Here is a 27042-nt window from a genome sequence, read left to right on the forward strand (position 1 = left end):
CCCCCCCCCCCCCCCCCCCCCCCACCTTGTTACTCTCCTCCCCAAAGCTGTTCCTGCTTGTGTGTCCTCATGCGCCTGTTCTCTCTCTCTTCCCCCCCCAGGGCAGTTCTGTTGTGCCAGTCATCGGGGGGATCTTCTTCCTGTTTATTGACAGGAGATACCAACATTTCATTGGAAATGATTATCTTCTGCTGCCCACCGGCCTCAGCTTTGCAGTTGCTGCATTGCTCGCCCTCACCGGGATAATTGGAATGTGCTTCATCATCAATCAGAGTCGTTGCCGACAGGGAACAGTGAGTACAGCTGGACGCTTGGAAATTCCAGAATCACTTCTGGAGTACTGTGTACAATTCTGGTCACCCTGTTATAGGAAAGATAGCACTACTGTCTCACAACACCAGGGAACTGGGTTTGATTCCAGCCTCGGGCAACTGTCTGTGCGGTGTTTGCGCATTCTCCCTGTGTCTGCGTGGGTTTCCCCCCACTGTCCAAAGATGTGCAGGTTAGATGAATTGGATGTACGAAATTACACATAGTGTTCAGGAAAGTGGAGCTTAGGTGCATTAGTTCAGGGTAAATGTAGAGTAATACGGTAGGGGAATGGCTCTGGGTGGGATACTGTTCGGAGGGTTTGTGTGGACTTGGCCAAGTGGCCTGTTTCCACACTAAGGATTCTATGATTCTAATGTTGCTGGGACTGAAAGGTTTGAGTTATAAAGGAGACAGTAGATGAGCTGGGACTTATTTCCTTGGAGCTTTGGAGGCTGAGGGGTGATCTTATTGAGGTTTACAAATCATGAGTGGCATAGATAAAGTGAATAACCAAGGTCTTTTCCACAGAGTAGGGGAGCCTAAAACTAGAGGGCATAGGTTTAAGGTGGGAAGCAAAAGATTTTAAAAGGGACCTGAGGGATAAGTTTTTCAGAGGGTGGTGCATGTGTGGAATGAGCTGCCAGAGGAAGTGATAGAGGTAAGCACAATCACACCATTTAAGACTTTTGGACAGGTGCATGGATAGGAAGGAGTTGGAGAGATATGGGCCAAACGCTGTCAAATTGTACTAGCTAATTTTGGAATACCTGATTGGCATGAATGAGTTGCCTGTGACTCTATGACACAACAGGGGAGTAAACTGCAACTATCTGCTATAACTGAACTCTTAGAATTATGAAAGATATTACTGAACTCTTCGTATTGGCGGTGTCAGGTTAGTATTATAAACCTACACACTGTGACTGAGCATTCATTCTGACCTCTGAGTGAATATGGTTATTGATCAGTGAATATTGAACTTAGTCCCTGAAAGTCCAATGCTGATTTGGTTCAATATGATTTGCAGCTCTTGTTTCTTGTCAGAGCGAGAGTTTTACAGCACAGACTGATCATCAAGCACCAGTCTACTCTGGTTCAGTTTTCCAGCACTTGCATACTATGGCTCTTCAGGTGATCTTAATCATTTCTCATGTTGAAATGGTTCCCACTTCTACCACACTTCAAGACTGTGTGTTCCAGATACCTAACGCCCTCTGGGTGAAAAATTCTTAAGTTGCTTCTAAACCTCCTACTTTTACCTTTAGTGATTGCACCCTGGTTATCTACAAGAGGGAAAAGATTTCTTACTGTTTACCCTCATAATTTTATGCCTCAGTCAGGTCCCCCTCATCCTTCTCTGCTCCGTTCTAAACTCTTATTATCTACCATAAACTTCCCCTTCTTATCCAATCCTGTACATTTCTTGACATCCAGAGTTCTCTTTTTGTTTTACAGAAGAAGGTTGGCCCTGCATTTTCGCTATTTTTTTTTAAAACTCCCATTACTTCAATGTGGATTTTCTTACAAGTAGCTGCTTTCACTCCACCTTGGCCAATTCCCCTCTTCTATTAAAATTGGCTGCCCCCAGTTCAAAACTGGTCTATTTTTATTTCTTTCCATGATTACCTTATTGAGTTATAGTCATTGTCACTAAATGCTCTTCATTTCCTTAAAATCAGGTACAGCGCTGCTGTCACATTTCATACATGATTGTTTAAAGGCTTTCCTAGATACATTTCAAATTCCTCTAAACCTTTCACGCTTTGTCTATCCCAGTTAATATCAGGAATCCTCTACCATTATTACCCAATTATTTTTATGTTTCTGTCTTTCTATTTCTCACCAACTTGTTTAGGGTTTGTAGTGCACCTCCACCAATGTGATTGTCCCGTTTTGTTAAGTTCTACCCATATGACCTCAATTCAGTAACCTCCTTTGACATCATCCATCCTTATTTCAGTAACTGATTCCTCAACCAATATTGCAACACCGCCTTTTCTTTTACACTCACACCTATCTTTCCTGAAGTTTCGGTACCCCAGAATATTGAGCTGCTGGTATTCCCCTGCTTCAACCATGTCTGTGATAACAATGATATCTAATGAGCGCACTCAACTCATCTACCTTACTTGCAAGCCTTCTTGCATTAAAGCAAATGCCATCTAGCCTTGCTGAGAACCCTTGTGTTAAACTTGACTGTATATGCTGTGTGCTACATAGGAACAAAAGAAATAAGAGTAGGCCATTTGGCCCATCAAGCCTGCTCCACCATTCAGTAAGATCATGGCTGATGTTTTTGTGCACTCAGCTCCACTTAACCTGCCTGCTCACCTGAACCTTTAAGTCTTTTACTGTTCAGAAATCTATCTTTCTTTGCCTTAAAAACATTGTGAGGTAGCTTCAATTGCTTCACAGATTCACAACCCTTCGGGTGAAGAAGTTCTTCCTCACCTTAGCCTCAAAATAAGGGGGAGCAGATTTAATACCATGTCCCCTAGTTCTAGTTTTACCTGCTGGTGGAAACAACCTCCATGCTTCTATCTTATCTGTTCCCTTCATAATTTTATATGTTTCTGTAAGATGCCGCCTTCAGTCTTCTAAATGTCAATGAGTATAGTCCCAGTCTGCGCAATCTCTCCTCAGAAGCCAACCTTCTGAATTCCAGAATCAATCAAGTGAACCAAAGCTGTACACAGTACTTAAGGTGTGGCCTCACCAGGGCTCTATACAGTTGCAGTATAACCTCTCCATTTTTAAACTCCATCCTTCTAACAATGAAGAACAATATTGCATTTGCCTTAACTACCTGCAAACCAACCCATTGTGATTCAACGACACCCAGGACCCTCTGCATAGCACCATGCTGCAATTTTTAGTATTTAAATAATAGTCCATTTTACTGTTATTCCTACCAAAATTGATGACCTCACATTTACCAACATTGTACTCCATCTGCCAGACCCTTGCCCACTCACTTAACCTATCTGTATCCCTCTGCAGACTTTGCTCTACCACTCATTTTAATGTCATCTGTGAACTTTGACACAGTACACTTGGTACCCAACTCTAAATCATTTATGTAAATTGCAAACAACTGGTATCTAAGGGATATAATTAGCTTCTGATCGCCAACCAGAAAAACATCCATTTATCCGTACTCTTTGCTTTCTGTTAACCAATCTTCTATCCATGCCAGTAAGTGACCGGTAACACTGTGTACTTTCATCTTATGCAGCAGCCATTTGTGTGGCACCTTGTCAAATGCCCTTCGGAAATCCAGATACACCAGGTCCACTGCCCTCAATGTCCTCAAAGAATTCCAGTAAATTAGTTAAGCATGACCTGCGTTTCATGAACCTACACTGTGTCTGCCTGATGGAACAATGTCTCTCCAGATGTCTCACTATTTCTTCTTTGATGACAGATTTGAGCATTTTCCCCACTACAGAAGTTAAGCTAACATGCCTATAGTTAACCACCTTTTGTCCATCATTTTTAAACAGTGGAGTCACATTGCTGTTTTACAATCTGCCAGAACTGCCCCAGAGTCCACTGAAGTTTGGTAAATTACCACGAGTGCATTTGCTATTTCCCCGTCATCTCTTTTAATACCTTGGGATGTATTCCATCAGGGCCGGAAGACTTTTCTACCTTTAGCCCCATTAACTTGCCCAACACTATCTCTTCAGTGATAATGATTGTTTCTCGGTCTTCATCTGCCATAGATTCCTTGTCATCAATTATTGGCATATTATTTGAAACGCAAAATACATGTTTCTCTTTTACGTTCTTCTGCGCAGCACCACTGCATATCCCATTCCCATGCCAACTTGGTTTAAATCCCCATGAATGGCATTAGCAAATATGCACCTGTCCCATGAAGGGATGGTGGTCCCATTGCTGTTCAGGTGAATGTGAGGTGCTGCATTTTGGTAGGGCAAACCAGAGCAGGACTTGTACACTTAATGGTAAGGTCCTGGGGAGTGTTATAGAACAAAGAGACCTTGAAGTGCATTTGGGACCTTTCATAGTTCCTTGAAAGTGGAGTTGTAGGTGGACAGGATAGTGAAGAAATTGTTTGGTACACTTGCCTTTATTGGTCAGAGCATTGAGTCTAGGAGTTGGAAGGCCGAGTTGTGGCTCTATAAGACATTGGTTAGGCCATGTTTGGAATACTGCATTTAATTTTGGTTTCCTAGCTTTAGAAAAGATGTTGAGAAACTTGAAAGGGTTCAGAAAAGATTGCCAACAATGTTGCCAGGGTTGGAGGGTTTGAGCTATAGGGAGAGGATGAATAGGCTGGGGCTGTTTTCCGTGGAGTGTCAGAGGCTGAGGGGTGACCTTATAAAATCATGAGGGGATTGGGTGAATAGCCAAGGTCTTTTCCCATGGTATGTTTGGGAGTCCAAAGTTAGAAGGCGTAAGTGTAAGGTGACAGTTTAAAGATTTATAAGGAATCTAAGAGGCAATTTTTTCATGCAGGGTTGGTACATGAATGGAGTGAGCTACCAGAGAAAGTGGTGGAGGCTGGTACAAAAACGCTAAAGTCCAATGTAGAAGACTTAATGGCAGCGCATTGGAAAACAGTGAGAGGATTGGATTGGGTCATCTTGAATTTGCAAAAGGAATATTATGCTTGATGAATCTCCAGGAATTTTGAGGATGTAACTAGAAGAATTTCTAAGGGGAAGCCATTGGGGATGTGGTTTCCTTGGATTTTTAGAGGCTTATGGTAAGATCTCATGTAAGAGGTTAATATGTAAGGTTCAAAGGCATGGGATAGGGGTGATGTACTCGCATGGATAGAGAAAACAAACAGAAAACAAAATCGGAATGCATGGGTCTTTTTCTGAATGGCAGCAATGACTACTGTGGTACCACAGGGTTCAGTGCTTGGACAGCCAACTATTCACAATATGTTATTGATTATTTTGATGAGGGAAATAAATGTAATATCTCCATTTTGCTGATGACACCAAGCTTGGTTGGTGGGTGAGCTGTGAAGAGGATGCAGAGAAGCTTATGTCATTTTGAGCGAGTGAGTTTAGTGAGTGGGCAAATACATAGTAGATGCAGTATAATTTGGAAATATGGGGTATATGGCAGAAATGGGTTCAAAATGGACAAAACCGTAGCCAGAGAAACAATAGCCAACCTGCTGGACATACAAAACAGACAATAAGATGGGGAACCTATCAACAAAGACTGCATACTCAAACTACTGGACCTGTGCCTCACAACACACTTCACATTCAACAACCAAATATATGAACAAATCAACGGCACATCCATGGGCTCACCCATCTCTGGACTCCTAGCAGAAGCTGTAATGCAAAGGTTAGAACAGACAGTCTGACCGCAAATTCAACCCAAACTCTGGGTCAGATATGTGGATGATACCTTTGTAATCATTAAAAACACAGAAATAGAGAACACACACCGGATCATCAACGCCACACTCACAGGAATCCGATTCACTAGAGAGGAAGAAAAGGACAACCAACTCCCATTCCTAGACGTGATGGTACAGAGAACTCCAAACGGAGAATTCACCACAAAGGTATACAGGAAAGCCACACACACAGACCAAATCCTGAACTATGAAAGCAACCACCCCAACACACACACAAGAAGTTGCATCAAGACACTGTTCAAAAGGGCCACAACACACTGCAGTACACCAGAACTGCAAAAAGAGGAAGAAGAACACCTATACAATGTATTTGCCAAAAAAGGATACCCCCGCAATTTCATCAACAGATGCCTAAGGGAAAGACAATGGAATGAGGACATGCCACAACCCAAAGGACTAGCCACGTTACCATACATCAAGAACATTTCTGAACTGACAGCCAGACTACTGCGACCACTAGGACTCATAACAGCACACAAACCAACAGCCACCCTCAGACAACAACTCACCAGGACAAAGGACCCGATACCCAGCATGAGCAAAACCAACGTAGTATACAAAATCCCATGCAAGGACTGCACAAAACACTACATAGGACAAACGGGAAGACAGCTAACGATCCGTATCCATGAACACCAACTAGCCACGAAACGACATGACCAGCTATCCTTAGTAGCCACACACGCGGATGACAAGCAACATGAGTTCGACTGGGACAACACTACTATTATAGGACCAGCCAAACAGAGAACAGCCAGGGAATTCCTAGAGGCATGGCACTCATCCACAGATTCTATCAACAAACACATCGACCTGGACCCAATATACCGGCCACTGCAGCGGACAGCTGGAACGGATAACCGGAAGCAGCAGAGACACACCACTATGAATGCCGGAGGAAACATCACAGAAGCGCTTCACGGGAGGCTACCAGGCACTGAGGATGTCACCTAGACGGGACGAAACGTCTGCAACACAAATTCCCAGCTCGGCGAACAGAACCACAACAACGTGTAAATGGGTTTCAGTAAGGCGTTTAAGGTTCTCCATGGGAGGTTATTGCACAAAGTACAGAAGCATGGGATTGAGGGTGATTTAGCGGTTTGGATCAGAAGTTGGCTGGTTGGAAGAGGACAGGGTGGTGGTTGATGGGAAATGTTCATCCTGGAGTTCAGTTACTAGTGGTGTACAGCAAGGATCTGTCTTAGGACCACTGCTGTTTGTCATTTTTATAAATGACCAGGATGAGGGCGTAGAAGGATAGCGCTAAGGTCGGTGGAGTTGTGGATAGTGCTGAAGGGTGTTGCAGGTTACAGAGAGATATAGATAAGCTGCAGAGCTGGACTGAGAGGTGGCAAATGGATATTATTACAGAAAAGTGAGAGGTGAATCACTTTGAACGGAGCAACAGGAATGCAGAGTACTGGGTTAAAGGTAAGATTCTTGGTAGTGTAGGTGAGCAGAGAGATTTGTGTCCATGTACATAGATCCCTGAAAGTTGCCACCCAGGGTGATAAGGTTGTTAAGAAGGCATACGGTGTGTTAGCTTTTATTGGTAGAGGGATTGAGTTTCGGAGCCACAAGGTCATGCTGCAGCTGTACAAAACTCTGGTGTAGCTGCACTTGGTACAGTTCTGGTCACTATTATACGAAGGATGTGGAAGCATTGGAGAAGGTTCAGAGGAGATTTACTAGGATGTTGTCTGGTATGCCACAGTGTGGCACAGTGGCCAGCACTGCTGCTTCACCTCTCCAGGGAACCGGGTTCGATTCCACTTTCTGGTGACTGTGTGGAGTTTGCACATTCTCCCCAAGTCCATGTGGATTTCTTCTGGGTGCTCCAGTTTCCTTCCACAGTCCAAAGATGTGCAGGCTAGGTAATTGGCCATGCTAAATTGCTCACAGTGTTCAGGAGTGTGTAGGTTAGGTGCATTAGTCGGGGGAATGGGTCTGGGTGGGTTACTCTTTGGAGGATTGGTGTGGAGTTGGTGAGAGCCAAATGGCCTGTTTCCACACTTTGATTTATGAGGCGGCACGGTGGCTCAGTGGTTAGCACTGCTGCCTCATAGCACCAGGGTCCTGGCTTCGATTCCATCCCCAGGTACTCTGGTTTCCTCCCACTGTACAAAGATAGACAGGTTAGGTGGATTGGCCATGCTAAATCACCCAGGGATGTGCAGACTAGGTGGATTAGCTATGGGAAGTGCAGGATTACAGGGATAGGATAGGGCATTAGGTCTGCATGTGCTGCAATAGCGTGCGGCTGGAGTCCTGGGGGAGTGCTAGCCACTCTGCCCCCTCCGTACTTCATGTCAGTTCTGAAGAAGTCATCCAGACTTGGTACGTTAGCTTGCTGTCTCTCCATGGATGCTGCCTGCCCCGCTGTGATCTCCAGCATTTTTTGTTTTCGGTACAGATTCCAGCATCTGCAATAATTTGCTTCTATGTTGGTTAGGCAACTTTTGGAATACTGTGTTCAATTCTGATCTCCCTGCCACAGGAAGGATGTTGTGAAATTTCAGAGTTCAGAAAAGAATTAAAGGATGGTGCAGGGTTGGAGGGTTTGAAATACAAGGAGAGGCTGAATAGGCTGGGGCTATTTTCCCTGGAACATCAGAGGCTGATGTTACAGAACTTCATGAGGGGCCGAGATAGGGTAAATAGACAAGGTCTTTTCCCCAGGATAGGGAAGTCCAAAACCAAAGGGCTTAGGTTTACGGTGAGGGGAGAAAGATTTAAAAGGGACCTAAGGGCCAACTTGTTCATGTAGAGAGTGGTGTGTGTGTGGAATGAGGTAGTGAAGGCTGTACAATTACAACATTTAAAGGGCATCTGGATGGGTACATGATTAAGAAGGGTTTAGAGGGTTATGGGCCAAGTGCTGGTAAAAGGCACGAGATTAATTTAGGATATCTGGTCAGCATGGAAGAGTTGGATCGAAGGGTCTGTTTCCGTGCAGCACGTCTCTATGACTCTATATTCATTGGTGTTTAGAAGGAAGAGGGCATCGTTTTGTAGAAACCTATAAAATGTTAACAAGACTTGACAGGGTAAATGTGGGAAGGATGTGCCTAATGACTGAGGAGTCCAGAAACTGGATACAGGTTAGGCTTTGAGGAGTGAAGAATTTCTTCACCCGGAAACTAGGAAGCCTGTGTGGAATTCTCTGCCACTGAAAGCAGTTGAAGCCAAAACATTGAATATTTTCAAGAAGAGATTAGATATAATTCTTCAGACTGAAGAGATCAAAGGAAACGTGGAGAAAGCAGGGACAGGGGACTGAGTTGAATGATCAGCCATGATCCTATTGAGTGGCAGAGCAGACTCATAGGCCTGAGTTGCCCAGTTCTCCCATTTTCTAGGCTTCTAGAACACAAGATGGCAGGTGCAATGTGGAAATTAGAAGGATAAGAGATAGAAGTTCTTTTTATAAAAATGAAAGATATTTGTTAACAGTAGAAAACTTGATGTAACAAGTGTAAAGCTCATAAGGTGCTGTATTCTATCCAAATAAAAGCCAAAAGAACTGCAGACGCTATAAATCAGAAACAAAAACAGAAATTGCTGGAAAAGCTCAGCAGGTCTGACAGTATCCGTGGAGAGAAATCAGTTAACGTTTAGGGTCAAGTGACCCTTCCTCAGAAGCCCATTTTGCTGAGTGTCTCAGGTGAAGACCCACAGAAGCAAATCGAGGACCTTGTAATGCTGATGCTAAGACATCTAAGCATTAAATTTACATACCGCGAGACAGTTCTCCCTTTGTTCATGTGATGTGGGCTGTCTCACACTTGAACTGGGAGACTTGTGTGGGCTGTTTCTGAGAGCAGTTAAGAGTCAACCACATTGCTGTGGGTCTGGAGTTACCTGTAGGCCGGGATCAAGTAAGATAGATTTCATTCCCTAAATGTAAAAGTGAACCAGTTGAATTTTCTTGACAATTGTTATCATTAGGTTACTTTTTAAATTCAAGACTTTTTACTTGAATTTGAATTTCACTCTGTGTCATGGTGAGATTTGAACCCAGGTCCCCAGAACGTTAGCCTGAGTTTTGGATTGCTAGTCCAGGGACATTACCAATTCACCGCTGCCTCCCCTAGAGGTACCAAAGAGTTACTTGAATCTGCAAGAGCAAAGTGACCTGTAAAAAGTGTTTTCAGAGCTGAAAAGCTGCAGTCATCTCTCCCAGAGGGCAACTAAAAGAGAGGTCAACATAGATGGAGTTGAACCTTAGTGAACAGCAGACTTCAGATTGGTTGCAGATGAGCTCCAGTGAGTCTGTGAGGTGGTGCAAGAGAAACCAGTGTTACATACATCGCAGAGCTCTCCTGTTTGGAGTAGTAACAAAGGGATGGAGAAGGTTTTCTAGTTTTTTTTTTAAACAATTGAGTTGAAAGGGAATTGTGTTCAAGGCTCTTTGTTTTTGTCTTAGAACATTTAATATTCAGTATGACTATTTCCATCTGTAAAATAAACATTGTCCTCTCTCTCCATCATTTTCTTTAATAGTTCCTGTACTTAATCCTGATTCTGTTTATTCTGGAAGTCACGACAGGGACCCTCGGATACATCAACAGTGTTCAAGTGAGTATGCGGTTGTTTTCAAATAATCATGTTGGTTTCACTGTCATTGTAGGGAGTGTTGAGGGAGCTGGCCAGAGATTGAACCAACCTTCTCTGTGATCAAAGGCTGTGATTGTTACAGTTTGAGGCACAGTTCCTCTGGTTGTGACTGTCCAGCAAAGTCAATGTGGGACTGAACTTCCAGTGTCACCTTTGGCCTTGGTCTCAGGTTGAGCCAGAAGTTGTGTTCACATTCCAGTCAAGAGCTTAGAGTGCTCAGCCTAGGATTCCCAGCACAGCACAACACTGTACTGAAGAAACACTGCGCTGTTTGTGTGTGTGTGTGGGGGGGGGGGGGGGGGGGAGAGAGGGGATATGTAGCGGGAGGAGGGGAGAGATGTGGGTTGGGGATGCAGTCCTGTCCTGTCCTTTTAGGTAATCTGTAAAACCAGATGTGATGTAAACAACATTCAGCATTATTAAAAGAAAAAATAGACGCATTTTCTCTGGTGGTCTGGCTGATATTTATCTCTCAAGTATCAATGAAAACAAATTGATATTTATAACACTGCTGTTTTTGCAGGCTTGTATGCACATGTTCCTACATTATAAGTGATGGCACGTTAGTTCAGTGGTTAGCACTGCTGTCTCTCAGCGCCAGGTACCTGGGTTCAATTCCAGCCTCAGGCGACTGTTTGTTTGTGTGGAGTTTGCACATTCTCCCCATGTCTGTGTGGGCTTCCTCTCGGCGCTCCGGTTTCCCCCCTCAGTCCAAAGATGTGCAGGTTGGGGTGAATTGGCCATGCTAAATTGCCCACAGTGTTCAGCAATGTGTAAGTTAAGTGCATTAGTCAGGGGTAAATGTAGAGTTATAGGATAGGGGAATGGTCTGGGTGGGATACTCTTTGGAGGGTCAGTGTGGATTTGTTGGGCCAAATGGCCTGTTCCCACACTGTCGGGTTTCAATTTTGATTCGATTTCTAAATTATCGATGAAACGAAATCATCGACCAGCAACATTAACTCTTTTTTTCTGCACAAGTGCTGTATGACCTGCTGAGTATTTCCAACATTTTCACTTTTTCAGCTTCTGCAGAATTTTGATTTTGTCTTCAAAGAAACTGCATTGATTGTGAAGCACTTCATTCAGCACATGCTGACGTTGTCAAAGACCAACTCCAGCTTGTGTTTAGATCGACGTCTCGTTGTGTCTTTCTCTCTTTCCCTCTTCCAGAGTAAGTCTCCAGCTCTTTGTTTCTTGTGCTTTTCATTTTTTTGCTAGGTAGACACTACTGACCTGGATCATTTTAATGAGATCTTCAAGAACTATACTGGTAACAACTCCACGTTCGAGAGTAGAGCAGTGGACCGGCTACAGCAGCAGGTGAGATTTCAGAGAAAAGACTCCTGTCTAGAGTGTACTCTAACCAAAACTGGACATAGGAGTCAGAGTAGGAGAAAGTGAGGACTGCAGATACTGCAGATCTGAGTCGAGAGTGTGGTGCTGGAAAAGCACAGCAGGTCAGGCAGCACCCGAGGAGCAGGAGAATCAATGTTTTGGACAAGAGCCCTTCATCAGAAATGAGGCTTGTGAGCTGAGGGGAAGGTAGCTGATGGTGCGAAAGGTAAACGGAGGTGGGGGGTAATGGTGATAGGTCAGAGAGGAGGGTGGAGCAGATAGGTGTGAAGGAAGATGGACAGGTTGTGAGGGCAGTGCTGAGTTGAAAGGTTGAATGAGGGGGGGAAAATGAGGAAACTGGTGAAATCCACATTTATCCCACGTGGTTGCAGGGTTTCAAGGCAGAAGATGAGGCATTCTTCCTCCAGGCATCAGGTGATGAGGGTTTGGCGATGGAGGTGGCCCAGGACCTGCATGTCCTTGGCAGAGTGGGAGGGGGGAGTAGAGGACATCTACTTGCAGAGTGCTTCAGAGAACATCTCTGGGACACCTGCACCAACTAATCCCACCGCCCCGTGGCCAAATAATTCAATTCCCCCTCCCACTCTCGACACAGGACCCAGAGTGTTAGTCTGACTATGTCCAGTTACAGTTTTGGTTACAATTTCAATCAGACTCTCTTTATCCAGTTGCTCATTGTGTTTGCCAACACTCCCTCATCTCTTGCAGCATCATCTATTGTACGGTTCCTGTCTGCAGTCAACACAATCTCCTCCTTTTCTGCCAAGAGTCTCAGCTGGTGCTTCTGACTTCCCTGCCCCCTCCAATCCACACGGATTGAGAAAGATCGTGGGGACAATCTCTATCTCCTCTCGCATTTTCCAAAAGAACCCAAGTTCTCTTAACATCGGCCGACCCTGTGTACATTCCAATCAATTATTCAAGAGTCTGGGGGAAAGCAAATTATTGTCTCTACATAGACTGCAGCTTGCTCCAATCTTGGAATAAACTGTGGAAGCAACAAACCTAAGTGATTCATGCCAAAAAGTTAAAACTCAAAACAATTGCAGAAAATATAAAAAAAAGGTTGAACATTTCCAATTTCTCTGACTCTGCCACATCTGTTCCCAGGATGACCAATTCCACCTTAGAAAGTCCCAGATGGTCGCCTCCTTCCAAGGTCACAACTTCCCTTCCCACATTGTTGACGATGCCCTCCAGTGCGTCTCCTCCACTTCACACACCACCGCCCCTGAACCCCACCCCACTGTCCTCACCTTCCACCCCACAACCTCTGCATACACTGCATCGTCCTCCGCCACCTCCAAACAGACCCCACCACCACAGAGATATTTCCCTCCCCACCCCTAAAGCGTTCCGGAGAGACCATTCCCTCCGTGACTCCCTCGTCAGGTCCGCACCCCACACCCCACTCCTCGCACCTTTCCCTGCCACTGCAGGAAGTGAGAGACCTGCGCCCCCACACCACTCCCCTCACCTCTGTCCAAGGCCACAAAAGATCTTTCTATATCCGTCAGAAATTCACCTGCACCTCTCCCAGTGTCATCTATTGCATCCATTGTGGTCTCCTCTACATTGGGGAGACAGGATGCCTTCTTGCGGATCATTTCAGAGAACATCTCTGGGACACCCTCACTCACCAATCACCGCACTGTGGCTGAACACTTCAACTCCCCCTCCCACTCCGTCAAAGACATGCAGGCCCTGGGCCGCCTCCACCACCAAGCCCATTACCACCTGACGCCTGGAGGAAGAACATCTCACATTCCACCTTGGGACCCTGCACCCACATAGGATAATGTGGATTTCAACAGCTTCCTCATTTCCTCTCCCCCATTATCCCAGTCCCAAGCCTCCAACTTGGCACCGCCCTCTTGACCTTTCCATCGCCTTTCCCATTTATCTACTGCATGCCCTCTCTGACCTATAACCTTCTCCCTCACCTTCATCCACATATTGCTTTCTCAGCTAACCCAACCCCACCACCCCTCCCATTTATCTCTCAGCTCCTGACTGACGAGTCTCATTCTTAATGAAGGTCTTATGCCCGAAATGTTGATTCTCCTGCTCCTCGGATGCTGCCTGACCTGCTGCGCTTTTCCAGCACCACACTTTATTAACTCTGACTCTCCAACATCTGCAGTCCTCACTTTCTCCCATTCAACACTAGTCAGTGTCTGTAGCAGCATATTGATTCCTAGCTCTCTCCTTGTTTACCTCCCCCCTCGATCCCCACTCTCTCAAGAATGCACAACCTTTCAACCCTTTTTTCGTATTTTCTGAAATTGTTTTGAGTTTTAACTTTGTGGCTTTGAGGAACCTTTTGGCTTCCACGTTCGTTGCTTCCACAAGTTTATGCCAAGATTGGAGCAAACTGCAGTCTATGTAAAGACAATAACTTACTTTCCCCCAGACTCTTGAAGAATTGATTGGGGTGTACACCGTGTCGGCTGATGTGAAGAGAGCTTGGGTTCTTTTGGAAAATGCGGGAGGAGATGGGTCGTGGGGACAATCTCTATCTCAATCCATGTGCACAAGAGTATTTATATCTCTAGAACATCATGTCCTTATGTGCCACCTGAGTCCCACACCTTTCCCTGGGTCTGCCACCCAACAGCTCCACAGCCCCTCTCCCTGGGTCCGCCCCTGGTCCCCACCCCCCAAATCCCTGCGTCTTCGGCCCCCAATCCCTGGGCCCCTGCCCTCCTCTCTGGGTCTGCTGCCTAGCCTCTGTCAATCTTTTGCAGTCTTTGCTGCGCTGTTGATATGATGACTCTGTGATTTGCTCAATTCCAGAACCAGTGTTGTGGAGTGAAGAATTACACCGACTGGACTCAGTTTCCATGGTTCATTCACAGCGGGAATAACAGTGTTCCCATCAGCTGCTGTGCCAGGAATCTTACAATCTGTACTGGGGATATCGAGGAGCCAGAACTGCTTTATACAGAGGTGGGAGCATGACATTGGCCAACTTGTGACCAACTAAACTGTGCAGTTTCCACAGGTGTTAATGACTGAATTTCGAGCAGTATACATAGTCAGTAGCTCACTCAGCCATCGCCTCACTCGACTGCAGTCCCACACTGCCCAAGTCCTTACTGTGCAGTGCATAATTTGCCTTTTTCTACTCTGGTCAGGGATGTCATTGCTGGACTTGGTGCAAGCTGGGTATGGAACACATTGCACCGAGATGGCGAATAAGAACATAAGAAATAGGAGCAGGAGTAGGCCATTGGCCCCTCAAGCCTGTTCCACCATTCAGTAAGAATTTGGCTTATCTTTTCATGGTCTCAGCTCCACTTACCTGCCCACTCACCATAACCTTTAATCTTTAATTCCTTTTGTTTTCAAAAACCTATCTTTGCCTTAAAAACATTCAACAAGGTAGCCTCAACTGATTCACAGGGTAAATAAGTCCTTCCTCCTGCTCCCCCTTGTTTTGAGTTTATGCCTCCAAGTTCTAGATTCACCTGCCAGCGGAAACATCCTCCCTGTTTCCATCAGATTTCCCTCCCCCCCCCCCCCCCCCCCAATTCTACTAAGTTCAAATATGTATAGTGTTGAAACTTTATTGCTGGAACAGCACAGCAGGTCAGGCAGCATCCAGGGAACGGGAGATTCGACGTTTCGGGCACATGCCCTTCTTCAGGAATGAGCAGAGAGTGTTCAGCAGGAGAAGATAAAAGGTAGGGAGGAGGGACTTGGAGGAGGGGCGTTGGAAATGTGATAGGTGGAAAGAGGTCAAGGTGAGGGTGATAGGTCGGAGGAGGAGCGTCTTATCTTCCGACTGGGAACCCTCCAACCGCAGGGGATGAACTTGGACTTCACCAGTTTCTTCATCCCCCCTCCCCCCACCTTGTCTCAGCCGGATCCCTCCAGCCCGACACCGCCTTCCTGACCTGCAGTCTTCTTCTTGACCTCTCCGCCTCCATCCTACTCCGACCTATCACCCTCACCTTGACCTCTTTCCACCTATCACATTTCCAACGCCCCTCCTCCAAGTCCCTCCTCCCTACCTTTTATCTTCTCCTGCTGAACACTCTCTGCTCATTCCTGAAGAAGGGCCTGTGCCCGAAACGTCGAATCTCCTGTTCCCTGGATGCTGCCTGACCTGCTGTGCTGTTCCAGCAATAAAGTTTCAACTTTGATCTCCAGCATCTGCAGACCTCACTTTCTCCTCAAATATGTATAGTCCCAGTCTACTCAATCTCTCCTCATAAGCCAACCCTCTCAACTCTGGAATCAATCTAATGAACCCTCTTTTCCAAGTAAGCAGTAATGATATACTTATAAATGTGTTTCTGGAAAAGCGCAGCTGCATCAAAGGAGAAGGAGAATCGACGTTTCGGGCATAAGCCCTTCTTCAGGAATGAGGAGGGTGTGCCAAGCAGGCTAAGATAAAAGGTAGGGAGGAGGGACTTGGGGGAGGGGCGTTGGTAATGCGATAGGTGGAAGGAGGTTTAGGTGAGGGTGATAGGCCGGAGAGGGGGTGGGGGAGGAGAGGTCGGGAAGAAGATTGCAGGTCAAGAAGGCGGTGCTGAGTGAGGATTGGGACTGAGAAAAGGTGGGGGGAGGGGAAATGAGGAAGCTGGAGAAATCTACATTCATCCCTTGTGGTTGGACGGTTCCTAGGCAGAAGTTGAGTCGCTCTTCCTCCAGGCGTCATGTTGCCATGGTCTGGCGATGGAGGAGGCCGAGGGCCTGCATGTCCTTGGCGGAGTGGGAGGGGGAATTCGTGTTCAGCCACGGGCCAGTTGAGTTGGTTGGTGCGGGTGTCCCAGAGGTGTTCCCTGAAACGTTCCGCAAGTAGGCGGCCTGTCTCCCCAATGTATAGGAGGCCACATCGGATGCAGCGGATGCAGTAAATGATGTGTGTGGAGGTGCAGGTGAATTTGTGATGGATATGGAAGGATCCCTTGGAGGGAAGTGAGGGGGGAGGTGTGGGCGCAAGTTTTGCATTTTTTGCGGTTGCAGGGGAAGGTGCCGGGAGTGGCGGTGGGATGGTGGGGTGTGTGGACCTGACGAGGGAGTCGCGGAGGGAGTGGTCTTTCCGGAACGCTGATAGGGGTGGGGAGGGAAATATATCCTTGGTGGTGGGGTCTGTTTGGAGGTGGCGGAAATAACGAAGGATGATCCGATGTATCTGGAGGTTGGTGGGGTGGTAGGTGAGGACCAGTGGGGTTCTGTCCTGGTGGCGATTGGAGGGGCGGGGTTCAAGGGCGGAGGAGCGGGAAGTGGAGGAGATGCGGTGGAGAGCATCGTCAACCACGTCTGAGGGGAAATTGCGGCCTTTGAAGAAGGAGGCCATCTGGGTTGTTCGGTATTGGAATTGGTCCTCCTGGGAGCAGATGCAGCGAAGGAATTGGGAATATGGGATGGCGTTTTTACAGGGGGCAGGATGGGAAGAGGTGTAATCTAGGTAGCTGTGAGAGTCAGTCGGTTTCTAGTATACGTCCGTGTTGCGTCGGTCGTCCAAGATAGAGATGGAGAGGTCTAGGAAGGGAAGGGAGGAGTCTGAGACGGTCCAGGTAAATTTGAGGTCGGGGTGGAAGGTGTTAGTAAAGTGGATGAACTGTTCAACCCCCTCGTGGGAGCACGAGGCAGTGCCGATACAGTCATCAGAGTAGCAGAGGAAAAGGTGGGGGGTGGTGCCAGTGTAGCTGCGGAAGATGGACTGTTCCGAGGGTGAGAGGTTGGAACCTACACACCGACCACGCCGAATGTGTCTCCGCCCCCGCACCGATCCCTGCCCCCTCACCGATCCCTGCCCCCTCGCCAATCCCCGCGCTTAGCTCCAGCCCTACACCAGGTCCTCGCTCCCAGCCCTGCCGTATTTTCACCATCCCGCCAGACCTCCCCCTCTCTGAGGATGAAAGATCAGTCCTCAGCAGAGGCCTCACCTTCATCCCCTTATGCTCCCGGATTAACAAGTTCAACATGCGGCGTGACGTCGAACAATTCTTCAACTAGGATTCTTGCCCACCCTCTGACAACCCCTTCTTCCGCCTCCAACACACCCCATCCACTTGGACACTCCGTGCTGGCCTCTTACCCGCCCTCGATCTCTTTATAGCCAACTGCCGCTGTGACATTGACCGCCTCAACCTCTCCACCCCTCTCATCCACTCCAACCTCTCGCCCTCGGAACGTGTAGCCTTCCACTCCCTCCATTCAAACCCCAACCTCACCATCAAACCGGCAGACAAGGGGGGCGCGGTAGTAGTTTGACGCACCGATCTTTATATTGCTAAGGCTAAACGCCAGCTCGCGGACACCAACTCCTAATGCCCCCTTGACCAGGACCCCACCTCCCACCACCAAACCATCATCTCCCAGACCATCCATAACCTCATCACCTCAGGGAATCTCCCATCCACCGCCTCCAACCTCATAGTCCCACAACCCCGTACTGCCCGTTTCTACCTCCTGCCCAAAATCCACAAACCTGACTGTCCCGGCCGAGCCATTGTCTCAGCCTGCTCCTGCCCCACCGAACTCATCTCTGCATACCTCAACATGGTCCTGTCCCCCTTAGTCCAAGAACTCCCCACCTACGTTCGGGACACCACCCACGCCCTCCACCTCCTCCATGATTTTTGCTTCCCCGGTCCCCAATGCCTTATCTTCACCATGGACATCCAGTCCCTATACACCTCCATCACAAAGGCCTCTAAGCCCTCCGCTTCTTCCTTTCCTGCCGAACCAACCAGTACCCTTCCATTGACATTCTCCTTCGACTGACTGAACTGGTCCTCACTCTTAACTTCTCCTTCCAATCCTCTCACTTCCTCCAAACCAAAGGAGTAGCCATGGGCACCCGCATGGGCCCCAGCTAAGCCTGCCTCTTCGTTGGATATGGCGCAGCAGGTCAGGCAGCATCCAAGAAACAGGAGAATCAACGTTTCGGGCGTAACGTCGATTCTCCTGTTCCTTGGATGCTGCCTGACCTGCTGCGCTTTTCCAGCAACACATTTTCAGCTCTGATCTCCAGCATCTGCAGTCCTCACTTTCTCCTCTTCGTTGGATATGTGGAACAGTCCATCTTCCGCAGCTACACTGGCACCACCCCCCACCTTTTCCTCCGCTACATTGATGACTGTATCGGCGCTACCTCATGCTCCCACGAGGAGGTTGAACAGTTCATCCACTTTACTAACACCTTCCACCCCGACCTCAAATTTACCTTGACCGTCTCAGACTCCTCCCTTCCCTTCCTAGACCTCTCCATCTCTATCTCGGACGACAGACTCAACACAACGTATACTATAAACCGACTGACTCCCACAGCGACCTAGATTACACCTCTTCCCACTCTGCCCCCTGTAAAAACGCTATCCCATATTCCCAATTCCTTTGTCTTCACCACATCTGCTCCCAGGAGGACCAATTCCAATACCGAACAACCCAGATGGCCTCCTTCAAAGACCACAATTTCCCCTCCGACGTGGTCGATGATGCTCTCCACCGCATCTCCTCCACTTCCTGCTCCTTTGCCCTTGAACCCCGCCCCTCTAATCGCCACCAGGACAGAACCCCACTAGTCCTCACCTACCACCCCACCAACCTCCAGATACATCGGATCATCCTTCGTCATTTCCGCCACCTCCAAACGGACCCCACCACCAAGGATATATTTCCCTCTCCACCCCTATCAGTGTTCCGGAAAGACCACTCCCTCCGCGACTCCCTCGTCAGGTCCACACCCCACCATCCCAACCTCCACTCCCAACACCTTCCCCTGCAACCGCAAAATATGCAAAACTTGCGCCCACACCTCCCCCCTCACTTCCCTCCAAGGCCCCAAGGGATCTTTCAATATCCATCAGAAATTCACCTGCACCTCGACACACATCATTTACTGCATCCGATGTGGCCTCCTATACATTGGGGAGACAGGCCGCCTACTTGCGGAACGTTTCAGAGAACACCTCTGGGACACCCGCACCAACCAACCCAACCGCCCCGTGGCTGAACACTTTAATTCCCCCTCCCACTCTGCGAAGGACATGCAGGTCCTTGGCTGCCTCCATCGCCAGACCATGGCAACACGACACCTGGAGGAGAGCGACTCATCTTTTGCCTAGGAACCCTCCAGTCACACGGGATGAATGTAGATTTCTCCAGCTTCCTCATTTCCCCTCCCCCCACCTTTTCTCAGTCCCAACACTCGGACTCAGCACCACCTTCTTGACCTGCCATCTTCTTTCCGACCTCTCTGCCCCCACCCCCTCTCCAGCCTATCACCCTCACCCTCACCTCCTTCCACCTATCCTATTACCAACGCCCCTCCCCCAAGTCCCTCCTCCCTACCTTTTATCTTAGCCTGCTTGGCACACTCTCCTCATTCCTGAAGAAGGGCTTATGCCCGAAACGTTGATTCTCCTGCTCCTTTGATGCTGCCTGACCTGCTGCGCTTTTCCAGCAACACATTTTTAAGCTCTGATCCCCAGCATCTACAGTCCTCACTTTCCCCTAGTAATGATGTACTACCTGTGTTTGTGGTTCTGCATAATTATGAAGAGATGTACTGTTGTGACAGGTTGGTACAAAGTGGTAAATGGGAATAATGTGATACTGTGTGTTGGTACTTTGATGGATATTGAAAATTTTGCAAAATATATTATAAATCTTCATACTTTACTAAAGTTTTTTTTAAGAACTGTGATTATTGCGGACAGACCCATAATTCACAGTTTAACAGATGATTACTGGGGATAGGACAACTGCACTTTGCAGAGTTCAAATGAAACTAAACAGTTCTGAAGATACTTAGAGGACTGCATGTTGCTAAACAGATGTTCCCTGAAAATCCAGGTGAGGAACAGGCAGTGAGTGCAGCTTAACACATGGCTGTGCAGCTGGTGCAGGAGGGAGGGCTTCAGATATTTAGACCATTGGAATACCTTCTGGGGAAGGTGGGACCTGTACAAGAAGGACAGGTTGCACCTGAACCGGAGGGGCGCAAATATCCTGGGTGTGAGTTATATATGAGGAAGTGACAGGATGTAATGAATGTTTCAGGAATGTTATTCGTGCGAAGGAACAAAGGGATCGGTTAAAGTGTGTGCTTTAACACAAGGAGTGTCAGAAATAAGAGTGATGAACTTAGAGCAAGAATCAGTACTTGGGACTATGATGTAATGGCCATAACGAAGATGTGGGTTTCACAGGGGCAGGAATGGTTGCTAGATGTTCCAGGGTTTAGAACATTTAAAAAGAACAGGGAGGGTGGAAAAAAGAGGAGGGGATGTAGCATTGCTAATCAGAGAGTGCATCACAGCTACAGGAACGAAGGTTGTTGAGAAAGTTTGGCTACTGAGTCAGTATGGGTGGAAGTTAGGAACAGCAAGGGAGCAGTCACCTCACTGGGGTTTTCCACAGACCCCCTAATAGCTGTAGGGAGTTTGAAGAGCTCATAGGCTGGCAAATTTTGGAAAAATGCAGATGTAGCAGGGTTGTTGTTATGGGTGACTTCAACTTTCCTGATATCGACTGGAACCTCCTTAGTGCAGATGGTTTGGATGAAGCAGTTTTGTCAGGTGTGTTCATGAGGGTTTCCTTACTCAGTATGTAGACAGACTGACAAGGGGAGAGGCAATTTTGGATTTGGTGCTCGGCAATGAGCCAGGACAGGTGTCAGATCTCGCGATGGGAGAATACTTTGGTAACAATGACCACAACTGCCTCACATTTACCTTAGCCTTGGAGAGGGAAAGGAGCAGTTACCAAAGGAAGATATTTAATTGGGGAAAAGGAAATTATGACGCTATCAATCAGGAGTTGGGAAGTATGGATTGGTAGCAATTGTTCCACAGAAAGGGCAGTTTAAGGCACAGTTGCGAGTGAAGCACAAATCCTTTGAGACAGTCGAGAAGGGGTAAGGTTAAGGAGCCTTGGCTGTCGAGAACAGAGGAGCTTCTTGTCAACAGGAAGAAGGCAGCTTACGTAAGCAAGAATCTAGCACAGCTTTAGAGGATTACAGGCTTACTAGAAAGGAGCTCAGTAATGGACTGAGGAGAGCCAGGAGGGGGCACGAAAAAGACTTGCCAGGAAGTATTAGGGAGAACCCAAAGGCATTTTACTCGTATGTGAGGAATAAGAAAATGATCAGGGAGAAGGTAGGGCCAGTCAGGGATAGCGTAGGGAACTTGTGCGTGGAGTTTGAGCAGATAGGGGAAGCTTTGCTTCGGTTTTCACTAAGGGACCTTGTTGTGAATGAAAACTTTGAGGAGCTGGGAAACAGGCTTGAACAGAACAAGATTGATGAAGTTGATGTGCTGGAAATTTTGGCAAACATTAAGATTGATAAGTCCCCAGGTCCTGACCAGAATTACCCAGGTTGCTCTAGGAAGCGAGAAAGGAGGTTGCTAAGCCACTGGGGAAGATCTTTGCTTCCTCACTCTCCACGGAAGTCGTACCAGAGGATTGGAAGGAGGCAAATGTTCCTGTTTTCAAGAAAGGGGATAGGGAAATCCATGGCAATTACTGACTAGTCAGTCTTATAACTGTGGTCAGCAAAGTCTTGGAAAGAATTCTGAGGGATAGGATTTATTTGGAAAAGCATAATGTGATTAAAGACGGTCAGCATGGCTTTGTGAGGGGCAGGTCATGCCTCACAAATCTTAGAGTTCTTTGAGGAGGTGATGAGACAGGTCGAGCAGTGGATGTGATGTATATGGACTTCAGTAAGGCATTTGATAAAGTTCCCCATGGTAGGCTCATTCATAAAGTCAGGAGGTATGGGATACAGGGAAATTTGGCTGTCTGGATGCAGAATTGGTTGGCTGACAGAAGGCAGAGTGGTTGTAGATGGAAAGTATTCTGCCTGGAGGCCAGTGGTGAATGGTGTTCTGCAGGACTCTGCTGTTTGTAGTTTTTATAAATGACTTGGATGAAGAGATTGAGGGGTGAGTTAGTAAATTTGCCGACGACACAAAGGTTGGAGGTGCCGTTGATAACATCGAGGGCTATTAGCAGGCTGCAGCACAACATAGGATGCAGAGCTGGGCTGAGAAATGGCAGATGGAGTTCAACCTGGGTAAATGCGAAGTGATGAATTTTGGAAGGTTGAACTTGAATGCTCAATATAGGGTTACAGACAGGATTCTTGGCAGTGTGGAGGAATAGCGGGATCTTGCTGTTCAAATGCATAGATCCCTCAAAGTTGCCACCCAAGTGGCTAGGGTTGTTAAGAAAACATATGGTGTTTGGCTTTCATTAACAGGGGGATCGAGTTTAAGAGCCGCGAGGTTTTGCTGCAGCTCTACAAGTCCCTGGTGAGACCAGATTTAGAATATTGTATCCAGTTCTGGTTGCCCTACTATAGCTTTAGAGCGGGTGCAAAGAAGGTTTACCAGGATGCTGCCTGGACTGGAGGGCTTGTCTTACCAAGAGAGGTTGACTAAGCTTGGACTATTCTCTCTGAAGAGGAGGAGGAAGAGAGGTGGCCTGATCGAAGTATACAAGGTAATGAGCATGGATAGAGTCAATAGCCAGAGACTTTTCCCCAGGGCAGGATTGACTGGCACGAGGGATCATAGTTTTAAGATATTAGGAGGAAGGTATGAAGGAGATGTCAGAGGTAGGTTCTTTATGCAGAGAATTGTGAATGCATGGAATGTGTTGCCAGCAGCGGTAGTGGAAGCAGAGTCATTAGGGACACTTTAAGCCACTGCTGGACATGCACATGGACAGCAGTGAATTGAAGTGTTTGTAGGTTAGGTTATTTTACTTTAGATTAAGCATAATCTTCAGCACAACATTGTGGGCCGAAGGGCCTGTTCTATGCTGTACTTTTCTATGTTCTATGAAAACTGGGTCATGCGTACAGATTCAGCATTAGTTAATTGAGAGGGAATTAAAATTGCACATTACTGAGTGGTATTTGGGAACAAGTTCTACAACAATCAGTCCCACCACACCCCATATGATTCTAACCCAAAAACCACTATTGTCTATATCTCTGAACTTGGAGGCCTAGGTTAAAGTACTGTCTGTTCCAGAGAGGTTTAATGATATGTCTGAACAGGTTGTTTAGAAAATATCCACTATGTTCAGTATCAAGAGTTCTCCATTAACTAATTAAAAGGATGGTGATTGTACTCTTAAGCTGCTACTGAGATAGCTGTGATTTTAACAAACCAGGTTTCCATTGCAATGTAACATTAATCTGTGTTTTCTAAATCTAAGGGCTGCCTCTACACCCTCCGTGATGAGCTTCGATGGATATTCCTGTTCACGTTAGCCTGGGTTATTGCTGTGTGCTTTTTACAGGTAATCCTTGGCTAGTTTAGGAGAACAGTAAAGATTGGGCTGCTGTGCAGTAAATCTGGCATGGGTCAGATGGGCTTAATGCCCACCTCTTTGCTGCAATGGTTGGAAGGTAACCAGAAACAAAATGGAGTGACACAGGGAGTCTGGGGCTAAACTGGGTGCTGACACGGGGAGTCCGGGATTAATCTTAGTGCTGAACCTGATTGGAGTGCCTGTATCAGAATATCTGTTTGAAATGTTTTCATTCATCTATTGAAGGTTTGTTTCTGTTTTCAGAGCCTGGGAGCACTGATCATCTGTCTGCTGACGAACTCTGATCCTACTCAATACCAGCTTTTAAATACTGACAACTTCTCCTAGTACAGGACGGTTGCTGATTGTCTGTCACTAATCCATGCAAATAAAATCAAACAAACCTTGAATATCAAACAGCGCCATGCACAAATAAAAAACACTTATTTACTAATTGTTTGAGAGAGACAGTGCCACCTTTTCACCCATTGAATCAACCTCTCTAGTTCAACATTCTACTCCCCCAACCAGTAAGGAAGCCTCCAATCCAGTTACTTCTGTCATTCAGTCACACTCCCATGTTTTGAGACACTCCCCTCATCTTCATCACCCAACCCTCCTCCCTATGCTGGAAAGTGACCCCCACTGAAACTGCACAAGAAACGCAGTTTTCAACTAATTCACCTGAGCACCCAGAATTCTGTAATCTGTTTGTCTAAAACTAGAACAAGCTACCTCATGGCACAGTACTTTCACACAAGCTAACAGCTATGACCTGTGGATATTAGGTGGTATCATCGCTTGGCTTAATGTAACATGTATTTTCATTTCAAACTAAGCAGCGAATAAAAATGTACATTTTAATTGAGATTTGCAGCTCTTGTTGATCATTCATGTTAATTCTCATTGTGTTTAATGGCTTCCATCACTTGGTGTTAGTAATCAGATTTTAGATGTCATTTCCACAATGCCATCTGGAATCTTACAATAATAATCTCCAGCTTCACAAGTTGGAATAAAAGGTAGAGGATACAGATTTAAGGTACAGTGAATGTGAGGAAGAATTGTTTTGAAAATGTGGCAGGTGATAATGATGTGGAAATGTTATCTTGAGGTAGTAAAAGTGGAAGCAATCAAGGGAAATTAGATATTTGAAGGCAATAAACATAAAAGATGAGGTAGGATAGAGGAATAAGACTGGCTGAATTACTCCACAGAGAGCAGATATTAACTTGATGAACCAAATGGTCTCCTGTGCATCATTATGACTCTTAAAATCTATTCAGAAAAGATGGTGTTTATGCAGACTGAACTTGGTAGAATTCATTTCTACTGTTCTTAGACAGAATAATTGAATTTTTGATGTTGTGGGTGGTGGTGGCAGGGATTGATTCCAGGTAATTCTGGTCACAATGAACACAGGAACTACGAAGCATTACAGGAAATGTCAGCCGCAGTAGTGCTGAGGATTGTTTTGCCAGAGCTACGTCACAAACTGTACCAAAGCCATCTGCAACCCAAATGTTCTTTTCTCCTTAATCATCACGGTTACTCCTTCGCCAATCCCATTTTCCTTTTACTTCCTGAAGAGAGTTTATCATTTGGTTTACTTTGTTTCTGATCCTGACTACCTTCAAGTTGAATTTGTACCTTCAGGAGTCAAATTCCAACACAGCAGTTGGTGAATTTCAAATAAATCTAGAATTTAAAAAGCAAACTTAGCAATGAAGACATTCAAAACCTGCCCACTGCACTCATCTTCTTTGGGGATGGATATTTGCCAACTTTATTAAGTCTAGCCAATAAGTGATTCCAGATCTGCAGTATCATCCTTACCTCTTGCCTGCCCGTTAATAAAATCTAGCAAACTACTTGATTTGTATCCAACAGCAAAAGTACAACAAGCGTAAAACCAGATTTACCATCCAGTATTGACTGGCCAAGATGTCTGTGATGGGCACATCCATCACCATTCATGGGTATGCCCTGTCCCACCATGAGGACAGACCCAGCAGAATAAAGTTGAAAGGGGATTGGCCTGGGAGTTCTCAACATTAAAGGAGCAAAAATTTAGATTTATTTTAGTATGCAAGTCAGGACCAGCAATTTCAGTGCCAAAGCACAAACTAACAATGACATAAGGGGTGACTTGATTAAGAAATGAGAGGCACATAATATCACACAGGGTAACCTAATTAAAGAATGGGAATGGTCACTGTCACATCAATGCTTCCCCATCACACCCTGCCTTCTTGGTAAACCTTTCAGACATCCTTAACTGTCTCTTGAGACAATATCAAGTTTCTGCACTGGAGTACAACTGTCAGTTCCCCCAAAAATATTTTACTGTGGCCTTTGCCGCCATAATGCCAGTAAGTTGTAACTATTAAAGAAAACTTTTATAAACTGTGCTCATATGAACCTCGAAGAAGCACCTGAACTGTTCAATGTTTACTCCCCACATGTGTAATAGACAGCACTGTGTTGGCAAGAATAAGAAATTGTTAGGTAACATGGAAAAATAAATTCTTAAACTACTCCATCACTTTGTATTCTGAAATATGTATCTGCTGTGGTCCTATTTTCACCACCAGTCCTGGAACATTGTGAATGCTGATGACCTTATGCACTCTCCCTTTCCCCTCTTAAGGTTGGATCTGGTCAAGCTGCATCTCTCTATGTAAAGATCTTGCCCCCTTCTCACCTTAAATGCATGCCCCCCCCAGAATGAGACATTTCAACTCTAGGAAAGAGATGACTCTCTCAATTTTATAGATTTCCATCAAGTCTCCCCTCAGCCTCCACCACTCCTTTATTCCATCTATGCCATTAGCATGACCACAACCACTGGCTATTTCCTTTCTTGAAAGAGGAAGAACATTTGCTACTTGCCATCCTACACTGAACTCTCCAGTGGCTAGCCACAACACAAAAACCTCAGTCAAGGCCCCAGCAGTCTCCTCCTCAATAACCTGGGATACAGCCCATCAGGCCCTGGGGATCTAGCCACCTTAATGCTCTTCAAGAAACCTAACACCACACCTTTCTTGATC

The 27042-nt window shown here is 46.3% G+C and overlaps 1 protein-coding gene across 1 annotated transcript; it reads left to right on the forward strand.

The window, feature by feature from the left end:
- Positions 1 to 95: 95 nt before the first annotated feature.
- On the forward strand, positions 96 to 24857 carry LOC122565164 (tetraspanin-3-like; the record flags this gene model as incomplete). The annotated part of the gene is made up of 6 exons (XM_087975926.1): positions 96 to 293; positions 10232 to 10306; positions 11567 to 11668; positions 14501 to 14653; positions 23894 to 23977; positions 24254 to 24857. Coding segments are annotated over 6 exons (696 nt in total), but the record flags the coding sequence as incomplete, so codon positions are not given.
- Between the last annotated feature and the right edge of the window lie 2185 nt (positions 24858 to 27042).

Source organism: Chiloscyllium plagiosum, unplaced genomic scaffold, assembly GCF_037043375.1.
Source record: "Chiloscyllium plagiosum isolate Xiang-an unplaced genomic scaffold, Cpla_swu_hap1 HiC_scaffold_28, whole genome shotgun sequence".
Taxonomy (NCBI): Eukaryota; Metazoa; Chordata; class Chondrichthyes; order Orectolobiformes; family Hemiscylliidae; genus Chiloscyllium; species Chiloscyllium plagiosum.